Source organism: Pteropus vampyrus, unplaced genomic scaffold (genome assembly GCF_000151845.1).
Source record: "Pteropus vampyrus isolate Shadow unplaced genomic scaffold, Pvam_2.0 Scaffold306, whole genome shotgun sequence".
Taxonomy (NCBI): domain Eukaryota; kingdom Metazoa; phylum Chordata; class Mammalia; order Chiroptera; family Pteropodidae; genus Pteropus; species Pteropus vampyrus.
In genome coordinates, this window is record NW_011889087.1 from 590524 (window position 1) to 614905 (window position 24382).

Genomic DNA, 24382 nt, shown 5'->3' on the forward strand with positions numbered 1-24382 from the left:
AGGACCATAGCTTTCATTAGATTCTCAAAGGGGCCTGTGACTCGAAAGAAGATATAAACAGCTGAATTAGAAAGAGGATGTCAAAGTCCCCTTCCAAATATTTTCCCTTAATTAAAAAGCTTTTTGAACTCTGTGTGTGTGTGTGTGTGTGTGTGTGTGTGTGTGTGCGCGCGCGCGCGCGTGTTAGGACAGAGTTGAAGCCACAGTAATTCCTCTTCCTCTGGAGGGTTAGGGGGCTTTTGCTCTCCAAAGAGTGAAGGTCGGGCTGCGGACAGTCGTGGCAACCGTCCTGAAGCTGCCCCTTCTTTTCCTGCCTGGGAAAGCCGTGAACCAATGCGGGTGCAGCCTCTTCAGTGCTGGGTATCAGCAGCTGCCAAGCCCTGGCTGAGGCCTGCCTGCCATCTCCTCCCCAACTTAGTCTGTCCCCAGTCTCGCAGAAGACAGCACCGGGTTAGAGTGATGTCCTTTCTCTGCTGGACATGGGGCAGTACTGAGCAGCACTTGTACAAATGCTGTTTTTTCTTTCTAATCAAAGCTATTCATAGGGTGTCCGTGCAGATCAGGGTTCAAGGGGCAGAGGCCTTGAGGCCAAGTGGTTTAACCGAAAGAGAAAGACATCTAGGCAGGAGCCTAATAGATACAAGTAGACGGCAGGCCAGGCGGCTGGGGTGGGCCAAGCCCTAGCGCTGTGCCACAGTAGAGCATCTGTGAACGGCATCACAGGGATGGTTGGGGTAGAGGAGTGAGGAAAGCAGGTTGAGATTTTAATCTGTCATGGGTCATGTTGATAGTGCTGAGCCTGAAGGAGGGGAGAAGCCGGAGGCGTGAGGCCATGGGGAGGGAGGAGTAATATTATGAACTGTTTTGCTTTTTCAAAGCCTCTCTTCATGTCTTTTGTGTGATCTGCATCGACCCTACAATGTCATTATTCCGTTTTTAAAGATGAGAAAACTGAGACCCAGGGAAGTTAAGTGACTTGCTCAAGGTCATGAGTCAATGAGTAAAGTGTTTTTGACTCTAAATCAAGTGTTCTTTCTATTACACCGCATTTCATGCCAAGAAAGGGAGAGGGGACAAAGAGGAAGTAGGGAAGGGAGCAGCTTTTACTGAGGGCTGATTGCATGCCAGGCACATGCCAGGTGCTTTACATATACTATTTGATTTAATGACACCATTATACCTTCTTCAGTAGGCTGTTCATTCATTGATTCACTCATTCACAATACCCTCTGAGCTAGACTCTGGGAAGATTAAATGTGATGTCATGTGTGGCAGCACCTAGAACTTGCCTCACACCCTCTTAGTCTGTGTAGCATCTGCTCTCCCTCCCTTCCTTCTCCCTTTCTTTCCAGCCTTGCACAGTTTCTCAGAGTCCCTTCCACAAAGAACAGAGGACAGGGCTGGACTGGGCGTCAGCCACAGCCAGGACTAGGCCACAGCCAAGGCAGGGACCTGCCGCTGAGCAGATGGCTCTCCTGGCCTCGAGAACCAGGCACCAGGCAATGCCCAGAGCTCTACCGCAGCCCATAGCTGGTCTAGGTTTGGGGGTTGGAGTGGCCAGGGCGGCTGCTCTTTGCCCCGAGACTGTGGCTCGCATTAGGATTCCATAGCATCTACTATAGGTCTCACACCACCAGCCAACGTGGTTGCTAACTCTTCCTGTTTTACAGATAAGGAAACTGAGGCCCAAGCAGTTAAACTGCTTAACCAAAAACATAGACATTAAGAGGCAGAAGTGAGTTTTGAAACGATAGTCTTTTGACGCCTGCCCAGGGCTCATCCCAGCCTGGGCAACTGGCCCTCGCAGCATTTGGTTGCACCCAACCCCGAGCCTGGGTTTCTCCATGTCATCATGCCTCTCTCCCTCTCTCCCGTCACCTCCCTCCCCCACCTCAACCCCGCAGCTGCGTGGAGGGGGTGAGACAGAATGCTGCCGCAGACATGACCTTTACATTAAAAGCCCAGAAAATCCTGGAGAGAATGAAAGACTGTGTGAGAAATGAGAAGAAAAGGAGAGAGAGGCTGCAAGAACTGAATACAAGAAACCAAATGCAAAGGGTCAGGAGACGAAATTCTCCCTCCCTTCAGAATAACAGGCCAGGGCAACCGCGCGGGGCCTGGAGCTGAGTGGGCAGGATCCGAGGGAGGGGTGGAGTCAGACAGGGCGAGGTCAGAGTTACGAGGGCCAATCAGGAGCGGCGGCCGGACTCAGACTCGGAAATACCAGCTAGAAAGTTCAATAAGGGGTTTGGCTGCGTGGTTTTAGGGAGCTGGCTGAGCAGGGAGAGGCAGGGAGGGAAAAGAGGGGTAAAGGAAGGGTAGGGAAAGAGGAGCGGGACCCAGAGGTCTAGGGAAGAGAGGAGGCAGAAGGACGGGGGTGGGGTGAAGGAGGCCGGAGATCTTCTGGGCAAGTGGGCGCTGCCCACTGGACTTCCCCGCCCTACTGCCTTGTAGGCTCAGCGCTTCCCGCCATGTGCCCCACCTCCGCAGCAGTTCGCCGCCCGCCAGGGTACGGGATTGGAGCCCGCGGCGCAGCAGACATCGGGCCCCTGGGGATCCTGCAGACTCGGCCTCCCGAAGGGTGTTACGGGACTTGCGGGGTAGGGGTAACTAACATTTGTTGAACACTACTCTATACCAGGCGGTGTGAAGAGCACTTTACATTATGAAATTCATGCCATTCATTCAATCCACTCAACCACTCTTTGAGGACAAGGAAGGGAGGGGGGACAAGCGGGCAAGGAGAGATGGGAGAGGGAGGAAATAAAAAAGACAAAAGGCTGAAACTAAAACAGGGAGAAGCAGACAAAAAGCCAGGAGAAAGGGGAAGAAGTACACAAAAAATAACAATTTCAGATGTTCCGGGGGCTGGGAGGGAGTAGATCTCCTACCTGGGAAGGGAAGTCTCTGTGTCACTCAACTTGGGGGCTATAAGGACCTCAAGGTCAGGGCTATTGGACTCTGATTCTTGGGCCAGTGTCCCCTCCAGTCCCCAGTACCACAAATATCCAGCATCTCCTGCATTCCTGGCGGTTATTTTCCCACCTGTATACCATAGATCCGGGATGGATAGCAGTTTGGACCAGAGTAAGCCAGCTTTGCCAATAGCAAGCCAATTTGCCAGCCCTGAGCCAGGAAGAGCTAACGCCTCCCCACAGCTTCCTGTCCCACAGCGCCCCTCCTGGTCAATTAAGTTATAGACTGGGAGGAATACTAATGACTTTGCTCTTAACTCAGCAAGTTTTTACTGAACACCTGACATTTTCTAGGACCTTGGGATACAGTAATATGTCAAATAAATGCCCTGCCTTCACTGAGGTGGGGGGGGATAGTAAACAAAAAGACAGACAGACAGACAGACATGTTAACTAGTGAGAAATGGTATGAAAATAAAAACAAGCACAGTAAGGAGATAGACTGCTGTTTTAATTGTCCGTCTCTAAAGTATTCACATTTAAGCAGAGACCTAAAGGAAGTGAGGGAGGGAGCCATGTGCATACCTGGGGGAAAAGTGCTCCAGGCAGAGGGAATGTTAAGTTCAAAGGCCCCGAGGCAGCTGTGTGGTTGGCATGTCTGAGGTATTGACATTTCTGTCACTTGACGGCTCACTCCCTCGCTCATCGGGCAGCTAGATCCCTTCAGGGTCTTTTTTGGGGGGAGGGGGGTGGAGTCAAGTAGACTAAAGTAACACATAAAACTGGCCCTGTGTCTTCCTCCTTCCCCACATGTGCACAGAGCAGATGCTTGGGGACCCACATTCCGATTGCCCCAAACACCTGAGAATGGAGGGAAGAGGAGAAATAGCATGGAGGGCTCCCACTTGCCTCTGAAAAAGCCCTTGCTGAGTCAGGATCATGGGGGGCCTGCTTTAATGAACAGATAAGAACCCTTTGAAGTGGCCTATTCAATGCTATGCAAGATTGGGGGCACCGGTTTCTTCCCAAAGTAGGTTCCACAGTTCCGTTCCCATCAGGTTCAGGGTCCAAATGTGCTTAGCGGATCCTTCTGTGGTAGATAACTTCACAGGGAGACTGGAACCTGGCTCCTGTCCCAGTTATGTTGGGTCTCTCATCAGGGGTTTCTGAATAAACCAGAGTAGGTGGGCAGTTGGCAGCAGCCCCAAGGCTGGGAAGCCCATCCCCCTGTTTGGTGTAAGCCGGGGAGAGGGACTCAGCCAAGGCCGCCTGGAGGGAGAGCAGCCAGGTGGCTCAAGGGCAGCTTCTGAAATACACGCACTTGCCCATTCAGAGGAAGGCGCTGCTGGGATGAATGGTCAGGGGCTCTGCCTGCGTCACCTGGCATGGAGAGGGTGGCAGAGGGCAGGCAGAGAGTTCTTTGCTTGGCCACCTTGTGGTTGAGCTGCCTCCTCTTGGGCTGGGCAGAAAAGAAAGACACCTTTGTAGGGAGCGTGATTTGTCAGAACAAGTGGGTGGACCTCCTGTCCTGTAGGCCTGTGGGCTCTTCATTTTTGCATTCCCAACACCTAGCATAGTGCCAGGCACATAGTAGGTCTGGAGGAAAATTAGGGGCCATGTACAAACCCAGTATGGGAAACTGCAGGGGCAACTCTGTACCCCAGGATGACTGACTATGCTGGGCCGCAAGCACCATGGCTCTCTGGGCAGCCACATAATGCGGTGGTGAAACATCTGGAATCAGGCCCACTTGCTTCAAATCCTGGAGTCGATGCTTGGTAACCGTATGTGCTTGGGCAAGTTATTTAACCTCTTTGAGCCTTAGGTTCCTCTTCTGTAAAACAGGGACACAAATACTTCCTGACTATATGGTTGTGGTGATTGAATGATAGTAAAACACCTAGAATGATGTCTACACTTGGCATTAAATAAACTTTAGCTATCACTATTATTATGCGTCACTACCTTTAAGACAAGGGATAGGAACTGTTGACCCTGGGTTCTTGTCAACAATATGATTCCATTTGTCTCTGATGTCATTAGTCAATACTATTACTTTCTGGCATTATCATATTCGTAACATAATTTTATGAATTGCCAAGTCGGTGATCTGCCGCGTGATGGCTCTGGGAACCAACCTTCTCCCTGTTCCTGACATGTGAGAAGCCCCGCAAAGGCCCTGGCTCAGTGCCAGCTGCCCCTGCTAGACGCCCATCCATCTGTCTCGGTCCCTCCACCCCACCCTCACCATCTGTCTCTACTAGTGCCCATTGGTCTGGGTAGGTCTTGGCATCAGAAGACAAATAGCATGTTATCAGAAGCCGTTGTGGAGGGAGATGGATTGTATGCCATGAAACCAGACAGGCTGGGCCAGGCTGGGGATAGGGGCACAGAGTACAAATCATTGGGGAATGAACACCGTTCATCACAGCCTCGTGCCTCCAAAGACAGGCGACACCTGCAGGGACTCAGGGATGTCACTCCTCCTGAGCACGAGCAAGTTAATAGAGACTGACTGGGCTCCAGGGCATGGGGGGCTTCCGGCAGGGCCTTTCACCTCAGGCCCAGCCTCTGGGCAGTTCTCCGTCCTCCCAGTCTCTCTCTGCTAGCACTCCAGACTCTGGCTCGAAAACGTCCCAGTTCCCCATGGCCTCGCTTAGCCAACTTTGAAGCCAGAGACTCCAGGCTCCTCATACCTCCCCAGACTTCCTACTCCTCCCTCCTCACCCCTCCCCTCTCTTTCCACCAAGCTCACCTGCTGGGCCTCAGTCAACCCTAGCTTTGGCTCAGAGCATTAGGTCTTCTCTGCCAGTGCCTGCTCAGAGTCTCTCTGTAACTCACTTTGGAACCTCCTCCTTCAGGAAGGCTTACTGGATTGATGACACCACTGATCTAACCTTCCTGCCACCTCCGCTGTAGTGAGCAATTCATGGCAAGTGCCTTCCCCTCATCTCAGCTATATGGTAGGCACTTTTAAAAGCCTGAGATGTTACCAACAATAATAAATAATACTCAGAAGTGGCACTGGTGCGGCACACTACCATAAAACTTAGTGCATTTAATCATAAAGGATCTTTGAGGCAGGTGTCACGCGCCCACCCACAACTTTACAACTGGGCAAAATGAGGCTCAAGGGGGTCAAGGGCATGCTTATCCCTGTGGCTAAGCTTATCCCTGTGGCTTATCCCTTGCCCTCAGCCAGGGCAAGACTGAGCATCACTGTGCGCATGGGAACCCAGTCAGCCTTCTCCAAGTCCAGTGCCCATCCCCCACCCCACCCGAGACCCTCCCTAGTAAAGGCAAGAGACCATGACAGCTTCTCTGAGTCACGGAAGCCTCCTCTCCCTGCAGGCCCAGCTTCAGACCGATGCCTGGCCTCCCTGCTAGCACACCGGGTCCACTTTTCCACTGGTGTGTGCCTTGCACTCTGCCTCATGGTACATCTATCTGTGGCCTTGACTCCTGGACCAGACTGTGAGGCCCCTCTTTGCTCCCCAGTGCCTTGCATGGGACCCCGTGCTCAGTAAGTGCTCAATTAATGAGTTGTATTGAATTGAAGAGAGAACTGAAGAGGAAAATGAATTGCCGAGAAACAACGAGCCTTCCTAAGACTCTCAGGTAAAGGGGCCCTCCTACCTGGCTGGCGGAAACATCCCCAGGACCCTGGTTAAAGGGCCAGGGTGAGGGCTCAGGGACCACACCCAAAGTTACAAAAGGCCCGGCGTTGGGAGCCAAAGGCCTAACTCTCCCGTGTAACTCGCTTGTGCCTCAGTTTCCTCATCTGTACACATGGCTCTGAAATTCCCATGAGCATGAAATAAAACGATTATTCAAAAACGCTTTGTAAATAAATGGAGTTATACAAGCATTAGTCATATCTGCTGCTATGCAGCATTTTCAGTGAGGAGGTTGTCGAGCACGGCGTTGAAGAGTGTATCCGCCAGCCAGGCTGCCTGGGCGCAAATTTTGGCTCCGGCACTTACTAGTCTTTCTCTGTGCCTCAGTTTCCCTAAGTGTAAAATGAAGGTTAAAGCACCTACCTCAGAAGGTCACTGTGAAAATTGGGTTAATATAGCTCAGCGCGCCCCTGCAGCACCTGGCACACAGTTGGCCCCCTGTAGTATTATGCTTCGGGCGTTTTTAACAGCAGGAAACGGCAGCCTCCCTCCTCACAGGTGCCTGAGCCCCAGCTCCGCCCCTGCTCTGTTGATTCTCAGAGCAGCAAGGGCTGGGGAGGCTTCCCCTGTTGTCCACCCCAAAGCAGGGAAGATAACTACTCAGCCCACGTGCCACATGCCCCTCCTGTGCCCACGCAGATGCTGTCGCCTCATCACAGCTCTCTTTCCCACCACAATTTCAGGATCCTCCTCAGCACATCGCTCCCTCCGTGGAGAGATGAGGAATTGCTTGGACTCTAGAGAGGAAACCTCTCTGCTGCTCCTGCCTGAGGACATGGCTCTGTGTGCAGGACCCAGGAGACCCGGGCAGGGGCAGGTGGTAGGGCTGTGGTGGCCTGGACTCTTGCAGAGGTGGAGCAGAGGTACTCACCAGAGACGTTGCTGGCCAGGGACAGGCTCTCGCAGTGCTGGTCCTGGAGGGAGGCAGAGATGGGGCTGAGCCCCAGGAGGAGAAGGGCCTGTGGGCACAGGGCAGCAAAGGACACGGTTAGACTATGCCACCTTGCCCTCCTGTCCCCACATCCTCTCTGCCTCGAAGGTCTGGAACGGCCCTGTTCTTGGAGAGGCTGGGAGGGAGACTGGTAAGAGCAGGGGCCCAGGTTCCCAGGACAGAGGTGAATTTTCTCCCTAAGGGCTGGGAGTCTCCAGAGAGAAGTTAGGCCCCCAAATAGACAGTCTGTCTAAGGAAGCCACCTCCATCCCCATGGGATCTCAAGCATGGCCCAATTGTGTCCCAACACCCTGAGCACCACAGGCTCACAGATCCTCATTGGTGCACCTCCCCCTCCCCCTCCACCCTTCCTTCTCCACCCCACCTTCAGCAGCCGCGGGCTCCCCTGGCCTCTCATTCAGTCAGCAGCTTCCGGGGCCCTCGGCCCAACCCAGCTCATTACCAGTCCGCACAAATTGTGCCTCACCATTTATGAAGCCTTTTTACATCCGCGATAGCACTTAACTCTCCCTGGGGCTGGTGTGGTTGTCCTTTCTTGCAGATAGAGAAACTGGGGCCCAGAGAGCTGAAGGGATAAGTGTGTCTGGAGAGATTCTGGGGAGAGCCCTTACCTCTTATCTTTCCCAGGGCCTCCGTGGCACTGATTCCAGAATTTCAGTCCACTTGGGAGGAGACTGGCGTGGGACTCACACCTAGAGGGCTGCCCCTTTTTCGGCTAACGCCCCCACACAATCATTGTGTCCCCTCCCTTGAGGTCAGCACCTTCTTTATGGATTCACAGTCAAAAGAGACCTGGTGTCCAGCCCCAGTTTCACTGTGTTGCCGTGGGCGGGTCACTTGACCTCTCTATGCCTCAGTTTCCTCTCCTGTAAACCCAGGTATAACAGCCCTGCTCCCAGGCGTTCACGATGCCCTGTATGAAGAAAGTCCTTCGGGAGTAGCATAGCATGCTCCATGAGGGCACAAATTTTGTTTTGTTCATCGCACTCAAATTTGCTGAATACGTAAATGAATTACCTCACGTTTCGGGTCTACCATAGGCACTTGGTAGGTCTTGTTGATGGATTCGAACTTGGTGATTTTTATTTAGTCATCCGTTTGAGGAGAAGTGGTTGTTTCCCCTGGGATTTACTTTTCAAGAGGATAAGAAGCTCGTGTGTGTGTGTGTGTGTGTGTGTGTGTGTGTGCGTGCACGCAGGCATTATAACCAGCCCCACCCTCAGTTCTCAGGACAAGGCCACCCAATGCGCAGCAGAGCTATGCCCACCTGACCTGGCTCCTGGGATGATGAACCACACAGGAGGTGGCTCTCCACATCGCCACCCCTGCTCCTCTGCTCTTTCTTCTCGGGGTGCCCTCCCTGATGCCCTCTGCTGGGCCCCCCGGCCGGGCTGTCTCAGGCCCACCTCATTTCCACACAGTCTGCCCAATTCATTGCAGAACTTCAGACACAGACGCAGAGATCTGGAAGCTGCCGTCGCCATTTCACAGGGGGAAAATGAGGTAGGGGCTCGCCTGAGTCCCACTGAGCAAGACGCTAGTGTAGACTAAAGCCAGAGTGGTGTCCAGCAGCGCACAGCCATCGCGTGTCCCCCTCACTCACAGGGCCAGGAATAGGGGTGAGGGGAGTGAGGCCTGCACTCTGGGTGCAAAATTTAAGGAGGGCACCATAAAACTTAGTAGTCAAGATACATATTTTAACGCGATATTTTTTGCGAACTCTAAATTAATGCAAAAAAATTCATGTGAGCAAACTATAAAAAACTTTTTTTAAAAAAGACAGGATCAGTAAAAGTGCTGGGCCAGATCGGAGCTTGGGGTAAAGGGAAAACTCAGTAATAATATTAAAATGTGACTTATCTTGATTACAAAGATTTGGGGCACGTCCTTAAATTTTGCTCTTGAGGAGAATGCCTCACTCACCTCACCCTAGTCCTGGCTCTGCCCTGCGCATGCGCCTTCTTCCTAAGCTGCACTCCGCACCCCACCCCAGCCCTCCCCACTCACCCCTTCCGGACCTCAGAACTTTTCCGCAGTCCTTAGAGGCAAACTGACCTGCCCTTTCCCAGAGGCAAGCTGTCCATGCTCACCAGTTCCCAGTGTCCTCTCCCACCCAGGCCCCCTTCACCCCACCAGGGCCACCCGTCTCCCCGGTACCCACATTTTCCCACTCCTGTCAGATGACGACAGCAGGTTCTGCTCCCCTCTCTCCCATCCTATATGACGAGGTGGAATCAAGTGCCCCCCGACCTTGGTCAGAGCCTGCCTCACCCCCACTTCCTTCAGGAAGCCCCGCTTAACCCTGATGATTCACACACATTGTCCCCTCGATGACTCCGCCTGAGTCCCATAGTGGGCTTGTTTACTCTATTCACTCACTGGCACGCTCCCTCTGTCACATCATAGGGGTCTCTCTGCTCTTACTGGGCCAAGCTCCCAAGCATGCCCTCAGCTCTGCACTCCCATCCTGCGTCCAGCACTCAGAACACTCAGCAGACGGTGCTGGAGTTAGCTAACTCCTTCCTGGGACTCGGGAGTAATTAGAACAAACCCATTCAATCTCTGGCCCTGAGGAACTTCTAACACTTTATTAATCAGTGATTAAACTTCAAAGTCCCCAAAGAGACAGTGAAATATCTTTACCCTCATTTCTCATTTTCCGAATGAAAATGCAGAAGTGGAGAGAGGTAGAAGCCATCAGGCCAGCCAATGCCTCTTGCTAGTTAAGCCGAGATCAGTGTCCTTGAGGACAAACCTGCACTGCTCAGTTCGGCATGGTTGGCAGAGACCCAGCTCTGCACTGTCCCCACGGAGGAGCTGCTCAGTTTGAATAGCCAGAGATTCCTTCTAGAAGGGGACTAAGAATCCCTGCCCCTAATTTGTCACCCCGCCCTGCCTCTGCCATCTCCCAGTGCACATGTACGTGCACACACAGAATTGAAGTGGGGCTCCAAGAGGCAGCTCAGCCACAGGCAAATTAAAGAAACTGGAAACACCCTATTCCAAAATATCAGCCCCGTTGCCTGACACCCCACCATTATCCTTCTGATCTTGAAGCTGTGCTTCGGGCCTCAGATCCCTCTTGAAGGCATATCTCGTTCTGTTCCTGTTGTAGTACTTATCCCGTGTCCAGCACACCTGTTCCTGCTGGTGTCTGCGCACCTGTGCCCTTGAAGTTCTTTGCCCCTCCTCATCCTGCCTGACCCCTCATCTGATGAACTCGGCAGTCCTCAAAAACCAGTTCCATGGCCCCTCCGCCTGACAGCACACTCGCCAACCCTCCAAAGCAAAACAACTCAGTCACCCCGTCAATGTGCCATGTCCCCTCTGTTCATCACTAGATCCTGGTGCTCATGACACTCGCAGACAGAGACCCTGGACTATTCCCAGATGCATGCAATAGCCTCAGTATGAAGTCCTTACACCTCGGGGTTCTAATTAGATGGCAAACACGCCAGCCAGAATGTCTTAGCCTCGCATCTTAATGTGCTGGGGTTCACAGAAGAGCAGAGCAAATCCAGATTCCCCATGGAACCAAACCGGATGCCATGGGGCGAAGGGCTAGCCTGTTCTTGGCTCACTGCCTATTACCCTGACCCTTATGTCTCCTTCTTGGATGTGATGGTTCACAAAGTCGTTTTCTACCAAGAGAGGTCTGGCTTTGCATTATGCAGAGAAAAAGACTCCTTAATATTCCTGAACCGATCTTTCTTCTCAGGAAAGGTCAGCTCTATACGAAATCTGTCTTGTGCCGCCTCTTGCTCTGCAGAAGGATCTGTAAAGGCTTCCGGCTTATTCCTGAATCACGGTTCTCTAAAAAGGCCGGGGTTTTCCTGAGTATTTCCTCCCACCATATGTTGATCTCCTCTTCACCATTCACCAGTTTTCCATCTCGGTCAACAGAGAATTATTGCACTGTGAGAACAGGCCCCAAAGTTTCCAGGATGTTGTTTGTTTCCTTCTAAAGCTGGGAGTTCATAATCTGGGGTCCACACACACACAGTGAGGGGGTATGAAACCCTGCAATTAAATGCAGAAGTTGCGTGTGATGACAGCTGTTGCCCTGGGGAGGGTACACAGTGTCCTTCACTTCTCAGGGAGGTCTAGCCCCTGCCCCCAAAATATGGGGTCACATCAGAGGCCTGGGCCTCATGAAACCAGACATGACCTCCTCTCTTAAAGCAAACTCAAAGTGCTTTTAAAGGCCTAGGAACGGCCACTTTCTCGAGCCCCCGTCTGCTCCTCACCTCCGCCATCAGCCCTAGCTCCTGGCTCTCCTTTCGGAACCATTTTTGACAAACCGAGTTTTCAGGACTTTGTGAGGATGAGGATTATCATTTTCCGACAGCTGGTAGAGGAATCCAAAATGGCATCGACGACCCGACGCGGGCGGAACACTAGGCTCACTCACTAGTCGATGCCTTCCTTCTGTACGCCAGCCAGGCAGCACCCACTTCCAAAATGAACCTGAGCCTTGGCTGCGAATCTCGCCACTCGCCAAAGAGCCAGACCTTGACTGTTAAACCTAAGAAGGCCGAGGGTGTGCTTCAACTCAATGACAACGTCACATAAAAATGACGGTCCAAGGACCGGGTGGGTGCCTGACACGAAGAGGCACTGCTCTGGGGGAAGCAGATCAGGGCAGGTCATGGGGAGAAGGGATGGATGGAGGAGAGGGATGGGTGCGGGAGCCCACGCGGGGTGGGGTGGGGTGGGCGTCTCTCAGCTGCCTGCTCCAGCTACTGCCCATGTCACCCCTCCCCCCAAGCCAGCTCAGAGCATGGCTGGAATTGAAGCTGCCATCCCAAACCCCAGTGTGACTTTGGCATAAAGGTTAATCACACCCAGAAAATGCTCATTAGAGACCATAAATAACTATGTTGCTGAAGCTCAGTTTGGTCTTTAAGGCACAAAAGTACAGTCTCCTTTGATGGGATGATTTGGTAATTAACCTTTCAGGGAGGCCACTGACGGGAGAAGAGGGGTGGCCTGGAGGCACCAGGGGCCGCCCCCACCACAGAAAGGTTCACGAAGAGCTGAGAGAAGGGGGCCTGCCTTCCTCCCCTTCACAAGTACCTCTGATGCTCAGTTTAGGAGAGCCCCCAGAGGCCCCACAAAAACCTCTCATAGGGCTGAGGGCGAGCTGGCCCTCTGTCAGAGCCACAGCTGCATCCTTCCTGAGTGGTCTTTCAGCAAAATGCCTCCCCCTCCTGCTGAGTTTTTAGCCCGGTCCTGCCACTACTGACTGTGTGACTCTGGGGGAAGTCAGCTGGCTCCTCCGGCCAATGAGGTCTTTCTTACCTGCATCACAGTGATGTGGGCCACCTCGGGGGAAAGGAGGGGCAAGATGCTTTCTGAAATTTAAAGCCCCCTACAAGTGTCCGTGTGGTCGTTATCCCAACTTGGTGGCTCTGGCTCCCAGAATCTTTCTCGGTTACATAAAGGTTGGACCACAGCAGGCCTCCCGCCGGAGGGGAGGGGCGGCAGGAGGACCCAGGCCCTCTCCCTCTCCTTCTCCGAAGCCTTCTCGGAAGCTTTCCCATGGGAAGGGATTTTTCAGCTTAAAAGGAAAGCTGTTTTGGGTTTTTTTTTTTCCGTCTTTTGTTTTTCAGACCATTAGATGTCTGATCTTACCAAGCCTCTTGCTGGACTGGGATTCTACTCGGCAGGAGTGACGTTTACACTCTTAGCAACTTTCCGAAATGCGATACAGTGTCGTTCACTATAATCATCACACTGTATATTATATCTCCCATCTTATTCATCCTGTAACTGGAAGTTTACACCTTTTAACCACCTTCATCCTGTCCCACCTGTCCCCTCTCTGCTCCTGCAACCACCAATCTGTTCTGTTTCTACAAGTTCCATTTTTAAAAAAATTACATATATAAGAGATCATCACACAGGACTTATCTTTCTCTGTCTGACTTATTTCACTTAGCATGATGCCCTCGAAGTCCATTCATGTTGTTACAAATGGCACGATTTCCGTTTTTTATGGCTGAATAATACTCCATTGTATATATGCCACATTTTCTTTATCCATTCATCCATCCATGGACACTCATTTCCATGTCTTGGTTATTGTAAACAATGCTGCAATGAACATGCGAGTGCAGGTATCTCTTCAATATAGTAATTTTGTTTCCTTCAGATATATACCCAGAGTAGAATTGCTGGCTCCTATAGTAATTCTATTATTAATTTTTTGAGGAACCTCTGTACTGTCTTCCACAGTGGCTGCATGCACCAAGTTATAGTCTTACTAACAGTGCACGAGCTTCCCTTTTCTCTACATCCTTGCCAGCATTTGTTATCTCTTGCATTTTTGATAATAGCCATTCTAACAGGTGATATCTCGTTGTGGTTTTTATTTGCATTTCCCAAATGACTAGTGATGTTGAGCATCTTTTCATGCACCTGTTGGCCATTTGAATATCTTCTTTGGAAAAATGTTTATTTAGGTCCTTTGTCCATTTTTTATTGAATTATTTGGAAGCTGTTTTGCTATTGAATTGTATGAATTCCTTATATATTTTGGATATTAACCGCTTATTAAATACGTGATTTGCAAGGTGTAGCCTGTTTTAAGCAAAGTCAAGAGAAGAAAATTTAAATATGAAAAAGAGGAGGGGTCATAAATCAAGATTTCTTTAAAAAGCTGGCTCCCCTCTTGCAGTTAAAAACCAGAATCTGATTCACAGAGATAAAACATCGGGGTGATCAGTTCTCAGAAACCTATCTGTGCCTACAGGGGATGTATCTGTAGCTACGAAGGCAGTTGTGTAGTTTCTGCCCTGCACAGAGGTGCCTTTTCCTAGCCCGGGTAAAACGAGACTGGGGACAAAGGACAGCGACGCAGATGCCCTTTCTTTGGCCTCTTGATCACCCAGGACGATTGCCCCCTGAGTACCCTCTTTCCCCCAACCTGCCCCACCTGCTCCTTTCCCCTCAGCTTCTCTCTACAACAGCCTGAACCTGTCCTCACCTCAAGATAAAGAGCCCATGCTTTCCCCCAAAACTAGGTGAGCTTCCTTCCTGTGTGGATTCCCACCTTGGACCCCAGGAGGATGTGCTGAAGGAAAAAGGGTTTGGGAGTGGCAAGTGCAGGGCTGAGATCCTGCTCTGACTCTGAAAAACTTGTTCTGTGACCATGGACAGGTCACTGCCCTGTCCCCCTTCCTTGCTTCTGTAAAACGAGGAGGGCAGTGTGTTCCCTTTGACTCCAGAACTTAAAGGAGGGTAGAAATTCAGACCCATAACTTTGGGGCCAGAGAGACCTACACTGGAGTTTTCTCATCTGCCCCTTCCTTCCTGTGTGACTTTGGGCAAATCACTTAACATCACTGAGCCTCCGTTTCCCCATCTGCAAATGGGGCTAATAGGGAAGAAGCATTTACACCCTAAAGCTTTTGGAGAGATTCAACAATATGGTGCAGTTAAAAGGTAATGATTACTAATATGTGCAAGTTGCATCCTTCCTAACTTGGCCTTTCTCCCCGGAAGCACTCCTTGACTGGTCCCCTGCCTACCCAGGGCACACACACCCACTTTCCACCACCACTCTGTTCCCAGGAGCCAGTGGCCACTGGCAAAACTGGACTATGCATTACAGTCCATGATGCAGACTTGCTGGGCACGGGGGAGGGGGGCGGGGGGCACTGCCCTGGAGGCCTGCTGACCTCCCATCCCCGTCCAGCTTCTCACAAATTCATTCTCTCCCCCTCTCAGTACGATTCTCTCATTCGTATTTCCTCATATCTCGGGCCTTCCTGGCCTCCTACCTTCCTACCTTCATCTTTCTCCTGGTCTTAATCTCTCCACCTCTCTCAGTCTTCCCTAACCTCCATTTTCCCCTTTTTCTTTTCTTTTCTTTTCTTTTCTTTTCTTCCCTCTCTCCCTCCTTCCTTTCTTTCTCTAAATTCCAGCTTTTAAGGAAGACTTGCCACTGTGTCCGACGCTAGGATTTTTCTCATTTAATCTTTTCAACCTCAAGAAATTGAAGCCTGTACTATCTTTCTACTGTACAGATGTTCCAATCCTGGGATTGTGTCCCAGGCAGAACAGCCTGATGCCTCCCTTCTTATTCCTACCCCCAGCATGGAGCCTCCAAAAGAAGAGGTACAGGTTTCTTTGCCTCTTGATCTCTAGCCCTGGGCCGCAGCCTGGCTCCCCAAGAGGGGACAGTGGGGGACTCAGGAAGAGTTGAGTTTGGTTCTCTCAGCCCCTTGTCCCCGGGAGCTGCTCAGCCGGGAGCTGGGAGTAAGTCTCAGACACTGGAGAATCGTCCCCAAGGGGGCGGGAGAGGCATCTGCTCCTCTGGGAAACAGAGCTGAGATGTCGGGGATGGCACCAGCTAGGCAGGTGCCACTATCAGCGGGGCTCTCACCTCAGCTCGCTGCGATGAGTGTAAAGTGAGGGGGATTTGGGCGTGGGCGGAAACGGGATGTCCTCAAGGAAGCTGCATTTCGAAAGGGATGCGAAGGGGGCTCAGAAGGCAGAAGGAAATCATCTCATGGCTGGAAATTAGATTCTATTAGAAAACGGCTAAAGTTTTCGAGGCTGCTCTTCCTGGAAAAGCGACTGCCTTCCAAGGTCATGAGGGATTGTCTTAAAGGGAGCTGCTGGACCGCCAAACCCCACTGAGCAAGGGGCCTTAGGACACAAATTAGGAATAACCATTTAATTGTCCTTAAGACAGGGCTGGCTCTGTTTCTTGCCTGTAAAAGAAGCAAATTAGATGAAATCAGACGTTTCCAGACAGCTCTTAGCACCTGGGAGATAGAAAATTATGTTTCTCAGGCTTTACCCCAGAGATTCAGGTTCAGCCCAAGGGGAATCTCAGGGCTCTGTATTTTAATTCTCTCCAGCTGATTCTGAAGTGTCACCAGAATTGAGAGTAACTGAACTAGGCCAGTGATTTGCAACCAAGAGCAATTTTGACCCCCAAGGCGTATGTGGCAATGTCTGGAGACATTTTTGGTTGCCACAGCTGGGGGATGCTACTGCCATTTCGTGGCTAGAGGCCAGGGATGCTGTTCCACATCCTCAAAAGCATAAGACAACCCTACAGCAAAGAATTACTCAGCCTCAAACATCAATAGCGTGGAGATTGGGAAACCCTGAGCTGGAGGGTTTTGCAGCTCCCTCCCAGCTGTGAAAACGCTTACCCATCTGCCCATCATGGAAGCTGGGAAGGGGGAAGGAAGATGGTGAGGGAAGGGAAATCCCAGAAAGAATGGGAGTACAAGAGAGAGGGGCCTTCAAGACAGGAAGAGGCCGTGGACCTCTGTCTAGCAAAGCCCTGTGTGGCCTTAGACCAGCCATCCACCCACCTCCTGGCTTCAGTCTGGGAAAAGTGAACCAGCGATCTGGCCCATGAATTCTGGCTCCAAGGGAGGGCTTTAGACCAACGCTACTCAAAGGGTTGTCGGGACGGGCGCAAGCTGCAAACTGTTACTAAGAGTAAGCGTTTGGAAACTTTGATATGACTTTGCCCTTGCCGTGAATCCATGCACACTGTCTATAGATTCATCTCGTTGAACAGGGTCTAGACCAAGGCAGATGTTGTCCAACTCTCCAGCTGAGTCGCGTGGCCCCGGCTGCACAGTCATCATGTGAAATAGGGCCACATGTCAGTCTGCCACTTATTGGAAGGTTCCATGTGGTCCTTCCCCACAGCTGATGTGAGGGGTCCTGCTTTAGCTGGAGAAGAGAGCTTGTTGATTGGCTCATCAGGGAAGGCCCCACGGAGGAAGAGGCTCTTGAGTGATGGGTGAGCTCGGTACCAAAGGAAGGAGTTAGGGAGGGGGCCGTGAAGTCTGGGAGGGAGACCTCGCCAGTGAAAAGCAGCAGGTCCCACTCGCTGAGCTTGCATAGTGATAGGCCCCTCCCCATACAGGCATTTCCTCCTCTATTCTCCATTGTGGTCTAGAGGAGGACCAAACCCAAAGAGGTTATATGACTTGCCCAAGGTCACCCAGCCAGGAAGTGGCAGAGCCAGCTCATACCCCAAGCATCCTGCCTTCTCAGTTTTAGAGACAGTGTTCCTTACTCAGTAGTGCTCTACACCTCAGGGGCACATTGCCCCCATCCCACCCTCAGCCTTCCATGGCCCACCACCACTACGTGGGTCCTGCCTTTTACAGCCTGGCAGCAGCATTCAGGGTAAGACCACTGAGGCCAGCAATCTGGAAAGACATCAGAGGCTGGAGGGTTGGGGTATGGATTGAGACAAAATCCCATGGAGGCAGCCAGGAATGGGCTCATTCCCTTCCCCTGGTGTCCACTGCCCACTTTGCCTTGCCTGACTACTCCTGCCTCGTAACCAGCAGAATTAGGGTAGCAGTGGGAACCCCAGGCTGCAACCAACCCCCCATTCCAGCCCCTGCTTGGGGACCAACGTGCCCTGGACCTGCTCTCTGAAGACCCCAGGTTCTGAAAAGGTTCTTGCACTTTGTCCTCAGCCCAGCTCCAAACCTCCTTCTGGCTACATCTCCCACCAGCCCCTCCGCCTCATCCCCCGAACCCCTCATGAAGCAAAATGTTGCCCTCAGTTTTACACATGTACAAATGCTCCCAGATGCGGGGAGGCTGGGGAACATGGGGAAGGACTGGAATTGCAATGTTACTCAGCAGCGCAGACATCATAGCACTGGATAAGCCATTGAGTCATAAATCCACATGCCGAGGCAGAGGAACCTGTCATTTCCATGTCTCCTGTCACCATAGCACCTCTACACGCACAGACAGATGTTCGGCAGGGAGCAGGAAGAGGGGGATGCCCTCCATCGAGTTCATCATCTATTGTGCACTCATGTGTGTGGAGTACTGAAGTGGGTGCTGGGGACACAATCTTTTGTTTTTGTTTTAAAGGAAATCCTCCTGGCCCAGGCAGAGCTCAGAATCTACAGTGGGAACAAGGGCTCGGGTTAGATGTGAGCGACCAGGGGTCCACGTGGGGTCTGATTAGTAAATGTTTTGAGGGTCTTGTGGGGGGACGCACCAAAGAGCTGGAGGCTCGCATGTGGGGGAGGACGTGCCATGAAAGCAAAGGAACCACCAGTGAGAGACGGACTTAAACCAGAGGGCTTCCTGGAAGAAGGGGTAGGAATGGTTCGGGAAGATTGGTGGACACGACAGACAGGATGGTACAGTGAGACTGGGTGGCAGAAGCCGCCAAAGGAGGAACAGCATGGTCAAAGGCAGAGGGCAGGTGAGGATCGGGAGGTTCGGGGAGTGTCTGGTTCTTTCACCTCTAGAGTGGGGCAGGAGGGCTCAGAGGGGTCACGCGTGTGGGCCCTGTGCAGAGGCAGCTCAGTGAGCGGCGTGTCTGGCTGAGAGAAGCTGGGCAAAGTGGAGAGAAAAGGCAGGAGGAGCTGGGAACAGCAGAGGCTCAGACCAAGCCCAGAACACAGGTGTCTCTCCAAAGACCAGCCGCTCGGCCTCCCAGCTGGACACATGTGGCCAAGGGAGTGACCATGGAGGCTGTCCCACCTGTATGCACTCCCACTGCTGACCCCATGGCCCTTGGGTGCCCATCTCCTTCTCCGGGAGTCAGTCCTCCAGCCTGGCTGTGAGCTGCGGGGTGCAGCAAACCTGCCTCCCTGGTTTGACTGTGCTTACAGGACAAGGGAGAGTGTGTGTATATGTGTAAGAAAGAAAGAGACAGACAGACCGCACGCTGGGGGACAGTTAGGACCACAAAGGCAATAGGCTCTGGTCCTTCTGAACTCGGTAGGGGCGCCCAGCCCTGGGAGCGGCCAGAGGGTGTGGGATGGCGGGAGCTCCTTCCTACAGACAAGCATCAGCAGCCCACACAGCTCATCTCGAGCTTCGAGCTTCGGGCTTCGCTGCTCTCCAGGGCTCTTCTGACAGTAGGGAAGGCTCCAAACAGCAGGTTATGGATGGGCCGGTGATGCTTGTAAGAAACCAAGAGAGATTTCCAGGAAATGCCATTTCTGGCTTCAGAACCAGGGGCACCCTTTCTATTGGGTGTTAGGGAGAAAGTTCAAAGCAAGAATGATCAAAAAGACACGCAGGTCATTTTTTTCTTGCTATCACTTCTTTCTCCCTTACACTATTTCTCTCCCTCCCTCCTCTTTCCTCCTCCCTCCAGAAACTTCTGTCCTCATCTCTCTCTCATGCCAACTCGAGCCAGTGGTCTCCATCTACGCATCATTTTTATTTTATCTTTGTCTGCTGCTGTGTATCTGTCTGTCTGTCTGCATGCCCACATCTTATATAATAATAAGTGTCCACCCTGAGCAAGCCCACGGGCACCCAGCTGGGCCTTCGATTCTGACAATGAGGTGGGGAGCGGCGGGGTGTGGGGGGCAGAGTAGGGGGCCTGGACCTGTGAGGATTGCACCTTAGGCAGCCCAGGGCTGCCCTTCGGCCCTTCCCTTCCTGATCCAGGTTTCCTCTCCAGCCTGCATAGTCCAGCCCCTCATCTTGGGGCCTCCCCCACTCTCCCCACCAAGCTCTGTCCCCTCTGGGGACAGCTGGTACCTCTGGAAACCACCCTGTGAAAGAGGCTGGGGAAACATGGATCAAAGGAAGGAGAAATTCCTGCCATAAATGGGAATGTCACAGCCATTTCTCACCCCAGGCGGGCTGCCCTCCAGCTTTTTGGCTTCAGGTACCTGCTGGGGTTACAGAGTAATTCCTTGTCCCAACCTCCCCAAGGCTCTGCCTGCCCAGAGCTTAAAAGTTGACTGTGTCCTACTGTGTCTCACAGTGGGTAGACTCCAAATTGTAGTTGGTCAGCCTAAAACAACCCCCACCCCGCTCATTCTGCAGCCTTGGAAGCAGCTGGACCAGTCTGGCCAGTTTCTGTCCCCAGGCTCTGACCTAGGCGCCCTGGCTTATAGCCAGATTGACTGGAGGTTGGGACCGATTGACAGGTGGAGGGGGGCAGGTGAGCACTCCACGAAACTTACCTCTGAGCACTCTGCTGGGGCTGCTCGCTGGGAATGTTCCCTGGGGCCCAGCAGGGCCAGGGAGGGATCATGAAATTGTCTGTGTTTATAAGGCAGAAAGAGCACTTACGAATATCTTCATTTGTCCCAGAAACAATTTCATGGTTGCTGGGTGGACAGTTGCCAAAGAGCGCGTTTGGCTAATGCGTTTGAGTCGAGGTTCTGTGTACATGGAGCCACCTCCCAGAACTGCATCTCAACATGCCTGCTTCACAGAAAAGGAAGTGCGTGTCCATATTCCCCAAGTCTTCCTCCCTCCCCTCCTGCTTTCCAGCCTCTCAATTTTTGTTGAAGCAGATACCACTTACTCTGAAATGAGATGGTTAATAATCTGTTGCTTAATAGAATCCAACTAGTCATTTTCAAAATAATTGTTTGCATTCGTGAATTAATCATTTTGTATAACCTCCATGTCTCTACATTTATTGTCAAATGTTCTCACATGTCAGAGATGTTCAGAGGGCCAGTTACAGGCACTTCTGTTCTTTGACTTTGAGCTCAGCTGACAGCAGGTGGCCTCATCCTTTCTCCCCAGGGACTGTCCAAAGACCCGGGATAGGAGGAGCTTCTACACTGTGGAGCACTCCTTCCTCCACCTCCCATCCCCTCACCACCCCTCCTTTTGATAGTTTTCCTTGGATTGATAAAATCTGGTAAGATTTATTAAATGGCTACTATAGCTAATATTCATTAAGCATTACTATGTGCCAGACACTGTGCAACTGTACCTAATTTCACACAGGACATTTCATAAAGTCATTATAATTATTTCATGAAGTAGGTACTATTTTCCCCTTGAGGTTCAGAGCGATAACCTCACTTGCCCAGAATCAGGATTCAAGCCCATGTCTGCTTCACCTGACGTTCTCATCCGTACAGGAGATGCTGACCGCCACATGGAGTGGATTGAGGGATGGCTGGCCAAGAGCGACAAGTCCAAAGACAAGCATTCAAAAAGGACTAGATGGCGTTACTTCCAAGGAACTCCGTTGACAGGGGCCCCCTGAGAATCTGAGTATACAGGAGTCATTTGTCTCTAACAAATTCATTCTTTGACTATAACACTGTAGCTAAAATTGCCACTTGGCCTTAGCTCCAAATTGGCCTCGCTCTTACTCTTTTGGTACCACGAGCAGTTAGGGCAGAGTCAGATACGGGAGAGATCACCCACCCCTCTTTTAACAGAGGAGGAAACAAGAAAGGCCCCAGGTCACTTGCCACCCGCCTGCTCTCCTCTAGACAAAGGGGCCTGAGTTTCACCAGCCAAGGCTCCACCCTCAATTGATTCTCCAAAGCACTGGGGTGCTGCATGGGCTGTTTCTTGCTTGCTTTTTTTTTTTTTTTTAAAGAACAATAGTGGGCTTAAAGGGGGGCAGTTCCAGCCTTTTCTGCACCAGAGAAAATATTTCTGCCTGGGTAGTTTGGGCATCTCTCAGACTTCTCTGTTTGACATGACATCTGCGTCTCGTGAGAAAAGCAACAAGCCTGTTCCGGGTGTACCCTATTAAACTGGAAGAATAAACGATGCTTCTGTCCATCCAGTCAACAAACACTTGGGAAATGCCTACTACGTACAGTGATTATTAGGCCCAGTGCTGTGCAGGGCGAAAGATGCAGAAATGCTATACATTGAATGTCCAAGAGCTGCTTGTTGCTTTTCTTGAATTATCTTCTTTCCTTTGAAGAGCAGATGCCTTGCAACTTTTTCTGAAAGCAAATTCTGTGTCAGGCACTCTTCCCAGCATTTTCTACGTATTAATTTGTTTTTCATCCTTACCTCAACCTTATGAGTTAGATATTGCCCCCATTTCACAGTTGGGGATACTGAAGCTCAGAGAGGGTACTCAGGTCCAAGTGCCAAGTCCCAAGTTCCCACAGTTGGGAAGAGAGAGAGCTGGGAATTGAGTCTGCTGCACCCCACTCTTCCTACGTGGGGTCATACTCCAAGGAATGTGTGGGCATGAGACATTGAAGATAAGAGAGAATCTAGTCCAATACCCCTGTTTTCAGACAAATTGTGACTCAGAGAGGGAAGGCAACCTACCTGAGGTCACACAGCCGATTAGAGGCATTGCTGGGACCAAAGTCAGCTTTGTCACCTCCCAAGCTGATGGTCTTCCCACCCCAATAGCTGCTGCAATGATCAGCCCTGTGCCCAACCCCTACCTTCTAGGCCACGTGATAATAACACTTAGGCCCAAGGGTTTGGCCAGCATCGTAGGTACTTGGGGTGCTGCCAAGGGGCACCTTAGACCCTCAAAACTCCTTCTTCTGTGCAGCTGAATCTCACTGGCTGTTGATGCTCTCCAAGGAGCCAAATGTTAGCGAGGGCGAGAAATGGATTTTCCACTTGAGCTCATCCTCACTGGCCCCAGGTCAGTGTCCCACTTTTCCATACATCTATATCCTCCTTGAGAACTGGACTGACCCAAGTCATTCCCTTCCCAGGGCTGGTCATATCAAATCTGAACTGGTTGGCCTGGCTGTCAGTCCCCCTCTCCTACTTTGCTCCTGAAGGTGGCCAGGCCAGTTGTCCCCAAACCCTATGGCAGCCCATGGCCCCACCCTGGGCTCACTTTTTTCTACCCTCATTATCCCTCCTGCTAATGCTCCCCTCCAAAACTCAGCTTCATATTATTTGTCAAAGAAACAATTAGGACATGGCTCAAATGTGCATCCATGTAGGGATGCAAAGAACAGCCATTCACGGGGAATATGCAGATATTGACAATCTCCCTACGAAAACTTGGGATAACATGGGACAGATTTGAGCTATAACATAACAAGTGAGAGGGTGTGCCCAACGGCCACAGCAGTGCCCACACCTGCACTTGTAAAAGGGCCTACAGGGACTATTTTAAATAACAGTAGCTGTGTTAAGAGGGTGAGGTTGTAATAATTTTCCCCCTGGTTTCCAAACTTTGTGTAATGTGGCTAGATTGCTTACCTAATAATAACAGCAATAAAACTAGCTCTCTCCTCAGAACTCACTCTCCCGTATGAAGCCACGTAGGCCTTGCCTTCACCCTTCACGCTCACTGCAACCCACAGTTTTGAGCTACACTTGGGTCTCCATCAGAGGAGCTGTGGCTGGTTGGGAAGGTGACCCAGGGGTGCCCGATCCCCCCTCGCCTGAGGGTAGAGACAATATTTCACCTGTCTCCTCCTTCGCACACACACATCATCTCTCCCTCATTCACACACACAACCACTCTCTAAGCACACTCACACATACCCTCTCACGCACACACACACTTTCCCCCACACACTCACGTGCTGTCCCCATGCTCTCCCCCAGTTCTCTGTAACCAGTGCTAGGCTCATAATAAGGGCCCCAGAGTGGATTCTTTCTCTACTCTGGCCGACTTGGTGGGGACAGGGCTGGGTTTTGGATTAACGTCCCAAGATTCGTACTTTATACTGACAAAACTACATGAACTCTCACCTGGCAGAGGTCTAGGGTGAGATTTAGATGGTTTAGAAGATTTTCTGGTAAAAGCTAACAAAACAAAGTCTTAGAGTCACAGTGCCTAAGTTTGAATTCTGGCTTCACCACTCACTGGCTGTGTGTCTGACCTTGAACAAGTTACTGAGCCTCTTGGTGCTTCAGTAATAATTCCTACTTCCTACGGCTATTACAAAGACTAAATGACTTAACATTTGCAAAGCAGGTAGAACAATGCCCACCAAGTTGTTCATGGTCAAAAATAAAAGAAAAAAAGAATTATTTAATTGAAACCAACATTAGCTGCCCATTCATTTACTGCCTCTCGCTCATTGGTATTTATTGAGCACTTACTGAGTCCGTTAGACCAGACATAAAGGGTACATACTTCACCATCTAGTAGGAAAAACACA

At 51.3% G+C, this 24382-nt stretch overlaps 1 protein-coding gene across 1 annotated transcript in view; it reads right to left on the bottom strand.

Moving 5' to 3' along the window:
* LOC105303517 (corticotropin-releasing factor receptor 1) overlaps positions 1–24382 on the bottom strand; it is a 48732-nt gene that overhangs the window by 22018 nt on the left and 2332 nt on the right. Inside the window, exon 2 of the mRNA XM_023521551.1 lies at positions 7442–7551. Within this exon, the coding sequence (XP_023377319.1) occupies positions 7442–7551 (110 nt within the window). The remainder of the gene's footprint in view (positions 1–7441; positions 7552–24382) is intronic.